The following is a 4,612-nucleotide window of genomic DNA, read 5'->3' as shown; positions in this document are numbered from 1 at the left end:
GCTCCGCCCACCATCGCCCCCAGCTCCATCCGCCCAGCTGCCCTGCAGCCTCACTGGCAGCGAGCCCTCCTCCCACTCCTCCTTACCCCTCTCTTCACCCAGCCTAGGTCTGAACCCTGATATCTGAGCAAAGCTGCTGCTAACTCCCCGTGGCTGCCAGTCCGGAGTCCTCGGCTCCAGCCCAAAGCCCTTTCTCTCCAGATGTCAGACCCCCAAGTGTCTTACCTCACCTGCTTACCAGCACCTCATCTTTGTATTTCAGCCCCACCCATGCAGAGGATACTCCTCCCCCATTGCCCCCCAAGGTAAGGCCCTAACCAGAGTTGGGGGATTAAGGGCTCAGAAAGTTAGGGGCCTTAGAGGCTGGGTTTTGGACACCCTCCGGCTGGAGGGGGTACCCCACCCAGTGTCCTTGATGTCTGGGAGTCCGGCATGATGAGCACCTTGGAATTGACCGGAAAGTAGATCCCTGAAATAGGTTGGGATTCGAGAGGGTCAGCCTGGGCTAGAGCTAGTCCTGGGACCCTCATGTCAAACCATTGGCATGACCCCCTCAGGTGTTGGAGCGTGTCATTGTCTGGGGCAGCATGGAGCGAGGATGGGGTGGCAGTCGACTGTGAGGGGTCAGAGCCACGTACAGCGGTCGCTTCTGGCCGAGACGGGTTGGGGTTGCCAGGTGCAGTCTCTCTGTGAACCTCTGATCTATTTCCCATGATCCTTCCTCATCTCTCAAGCCCAAGTTACGTTCCCCATCAGACGAAGGCCCCATTGGCATGGAGGATGAGGGGCAGCTGAGCCCAGGGGTGCTGGTTCGGTGTGCCAGTGGCCCTCCCCCTCGAATGCCCCACCGTGGCCCTCCCCCAGTCACCCGAAACCCCCACCTAACTGCCCATTCAGGTAAGGGGGGCAGGCTGGGGTGGGATGTGGACAGGGGTGCAGGAAGAACAAGGATTGAAGGGGCTTTGTGGGCTGATTTTCCTCCACCCCATCTTAGACCCTTCACTCTGGAGCCCAGTCCCCCGGGAGCCTGACCAGCCCCCACTGTTACCCCCCAAGAAGGAAAAGATGAAGAGAAAGGTGAGACCAGCTGTGCTGGGGACTGGCACCTGTGATGGGGCTGGGGACACTGGGGAAGGGGAAGGGGCGGGCAGGCTGGCAGCACTGGGAGGCGGTGGCATTGGCCGAGTGGTTCCTCTGCACAACGCTGATCTCATGTCCTTCGTGGATGGACCCTCCCAGAGAGAGGTACATAGCACCGCGAGCGGCCACTCCCATCTCACAGGGGTGCCTGCTGGGGCTGGAAACCTCTGAGGCACAGAGGCAGGACTTGCACCTGGCACCAGAATCCTAAGCAACCCCCCCTCACCCCGCAGCCCGCTCTCCTGGTGAAGCTGTTCAATGGCTGCCCGCTCCGGATCCACAGCACGACCGCCTGGACGCATCCCTCCACCAAGGGTGGGGTTCACAAGCATCTAGGAGCAAGTGGGGTGGGGGCAAGGGCCTTGAGGCTAGGCGCAAAGGAGGCAGGGCAGAGTCTGGAGTTTCAGCTGGGTCTGGGGTTCAAAGATAGATCGTGTGAGGATGAGCCTGAGAGGGAAGTCCAGAAACAGAGAGTTTGGAGGCCGGAATATAACAGGAAGGTCAGAGTTTGGGTTACAAGATGGGGCATTTGGACCCCATGTGCCTTGGTTGGAGTTTAATGGTCGAGAGACTGGGATGAGTGTTTGGGGCTGGGAGTTCTAACAGGACGTCACAGAAAAGGACAGTCTGGAGGTCAGAGGTCCTTGGGGGAAATGCAGAAGAAACAGCGAGAATATGGTGGTCACACTGCACAGTAAAAGCCACATTTGGAGGGTCTGTTTGGGGACCGGGATTAGCAGGGGATCAGGGTAGGGAGGAGACAGAACTTAGAGGGCTACTGGGGGAGGCGACTAGGGGTCAGGATTTGTCCAGGTGGGGGGAAGTCAGAGGCTACAGGACCGAGACCACCTGCAGGTACTGGGTCAGGATGTGAGTTCAGATTTGGGGAAACAGAGGCTGGGAGCATCGCTGTGGGGGTGAGAGATTGGGTGGGCTGAGCTCAGGGACAGAGTGCCAGTGCTGGGCATGTAGCAAGGCGTATGGGGGGCCCCCTAGGATGAGGTAGGTCCCAACGTCCTCATGTGTGTCCCCCAGACCAGCATCTGCTCCTGGGAGCAGAGGAAGGCATTTTCATCTTGAACAGGAATGAACAGGAGGCCACGCTGGAGATGGTGAGAGGCTGTGCCCAGGGTGGGGCTGGAGGTGGGGCCATAGGGTCTTACATGACGATCTTCCCAATTCTGCAGCTCTTCCCTAGCCGGACGACCTGGGTTTACTCCATCAACAACGTCCTCATGTCTCTCTCAGGTCTGGCTGTGGGCTCGGTGGGAGCGGTAGGGGTCAGAGTTCAAATCCCAGCCACTTTTCCACTATGGCACTTAGGGCAAGAGATGGCTATTTCCAGAGCCTGGGTTTCCCCATCTGTAAAAGGGCCTCACAATAGTCCCCACCTCAAGTCAGTTTTGAACTAATGAATTTCTATGATAAGTTAGTCTTTACATTTCCTTTATTTTTTTTTTTTTCTAGCTCTAAAAGCCAACAGAGTTAAGGAAGTCAGTATAGTCTAGGGTCCTTTAGATGAGAAACAAATTACTTATTTTTAGGCTATTTTGGGCCAGCGTAAGTTTTATGGGCATATCTAGGGCAACCGGAGTCCCTAAGCGAGATACTAGCTAGCCACGAACCTTAACTGTGGAAACCACCACAGTGAGATTGCTCACCTCTCACTATGTCCATGTCAGACTTCTGAGCAATCCCCAATTTCCCCCCCAAGCTCATCTGAATTCTGAGAAGAATTTTTTATTTAAAAAAATTTTTCCCGGGTCCTCCCTGGTGATGCATTAGGTTAAAGTGCAGCCCTGAGAAGTTAGCTGTAGCTGCTTCAGTATGAGTTCGATCTCTGGCCAGGGAGGTGACCCACACGGTGCAGCAGACCTCTCCTGACTCGCCCGCTGCTCCCCTCAGCAGTGTACTTTGTTGATCTGCCCATTCTGCTCCCCACTCTGTCTCTGGTGAATCATCTCACCGCCCCAGCACCTCTGGCCTGTACCCCAGTTCTGTATGCATAAATAAATCTTTAAAAAAATTTTCCCCCACCACATCCATCACCCGAATGTTCAGATCAAAATTAGGACTCATTCTCCACTTTAGTAAGATAAGGTGAGCAAATTATAATTCAAAATTTTATGCCATTCATTTACTAACATGCTCGAAAGAATTTCTAATTTATGGGGAAATGTCAAGCCACACAGGATTCATGCACTAGTTAATATCACATCCGTGAGGTACAAGAACTAGATATTGATCTTTTACAACTTTGAAATATGTGTAACTTCAGCTGCTGGCTGGGTGTCCAGACTTCCTGGGGGGGCTGCAAGCCCCATGGGGCTCTGGAGCATGTTTTATTCACCACTAGTCACCAGAGCCAAAGGCAGTGGGTATTTAAGAGAGGTACAGGGTTAGGACTTGCAGCCCTTTGGGCATTTGGGACAAAGGGATGGGTGAGGGGGAAAAGGGGAGTATCCCCTGTCCTATAACTGCCTGCTTCCCCCCTACAATCACACACACTGCAGGAAAGACCCCCCACCTGTATTCTCATAGCATCCTGGGCCTGCTGGAAAGGAAAGAGACCAGAGCAGGAAGCCCCATCGCTCACATTAGCCCCCACCGGTTCCTGGCAAGGTACCAACCCCTGGGGCACGGCAGACCCCTGTAACCACGCCTTCTACTCACCCTCACCCCGCCACCCCGACTCCTGCACAGTTAACACCAACTTTTCTTCTGCAGAAAGAACATGGTCTCCACCAAGATCCAGGACACCAAAGGCTGCCGGGCGTGCTGTGTGGGTGAGAGCGAACCCCGTGGGTGTGCAGGGAGGAGGTGAGGCTGTGTCTGCAGCCAGCCCAGAGTTAAGTTGGAGGGATAAGGCAGCCTGTTGGAAATGTGTGGCTTTTGCAGGCCAGGGCGGTGGGAGAGTGGACTAGGGGTTGGGGGAGGAGCGAGGATTGACCCTAGGCCATCCTTACCCACCCACAGCCGAGGGCGCGAGCTCCGGGGGCCCGTTTCTGTGCGGGGCATTGGAGACGTCCGTGGTCCTGCTTCAGTGGTACCAGCCCATGAACAAGTTCCTGCTGGTCCGGGTAGGGACCCGTCGGGGCTAAGGCTTTCCAAGCTTATTTCCACCCGAGGTCCCGATCCAACCTCAGTCTCCGCCCACCTATGTCCGACTCCCGAGTCTGAGTCTACCTGAGCCTTAAACTCCGCTCCTCTCCCCTAGACTGTTAGTTCTTCAGGCCCTATGCACGTTTCCCGGGAGACCCCATTCAGGGCCTTTGAATCTCTAAAGAGACTTTGCTGGCGTCCTCGGGCCCTGCGTTTCTGTCACCGAGGGGCACGCCCCCAAGTGGAAGCCACGCCCACTCCGGGCACACCCGTCCCATTCTAAGGCGGCACCAGCAAAGCCCTGTGAGCCCTCACCCCTGAAACGTCCAGATGTCAGTTCCCAAAACCCAGGACCCAGGAAACGCTTAAG

At 55.6% G+C, this 4,612-nt stretch overlaps 1 protein-coding gene across 1 annotated transcript in view; it reads left to right on the top strand.

Moving 5' to 3' along the window:
• The window catches only part of MAP4K1 (mitogen-activated protein kinase kinase kinase kinase 1), a 14,861-nt gene that overhangs the window by 6,628 nt on the left and 3,621 nt on the right, over positions 1 to 4,612 (top strand). Inside the window, exons 17-25 of the mRNA XM_004690592.2 lie at positions 263 to 305; positions 735 to 897; positions 995 to 1,077; positions 1,374 to 1,455; positions 2,176 to 2,252; positions 2,328 to 2,388; positions 3,654 to 3,762; positions 3,868 to 3,926; positions 4,117 to 4,220. Of these exons, the coding sequence (XP_004690649.1) occupies positions 263 to 305; positions 735 to 897; positions 995 to 1,077; positions 1,374 to 1,455; positions 2,176 to 2,252; positions 2,328 to 2,388; positions 3,654 to 3,762; positions 3,868 to 3,926; positions 4,117 to 4,220 (781 nt within the window). The remainder of the gene's footprint in view (positions 1 to 262; positions 306 to 734; positions 898 to 994; positions 1,078 to 1,373; positions 1,456 to 2,175; positions 2,253 to 2,327; positions 2,389 to 3,653; positions 3,763 to 3,867; positions 3,927 to 4,116; positions 4,221 to 4,612) is intronic.

The sequence above is a fragment of the Condylura cristata genome, unplaced genomic scaffold, assembly GCF_000260355.1.
Source record: "Condylura cristata isolate star-nosed mole 26May11 unplaced genomic scaffold, ConCri1.0 scaffold00028, whole genome shotgun sequence".
NCBI classification, from domain to species: Eukaryota; Metazoa; Chordata; class Mammalia; order Eulipotyphla; family Talpidae; genus Condylura; species Condylura cristata.
Note: the sequence above shows the minus strand (reverse complement) of the source record. Positions and strands in the feature narration are given on the sequence as shown.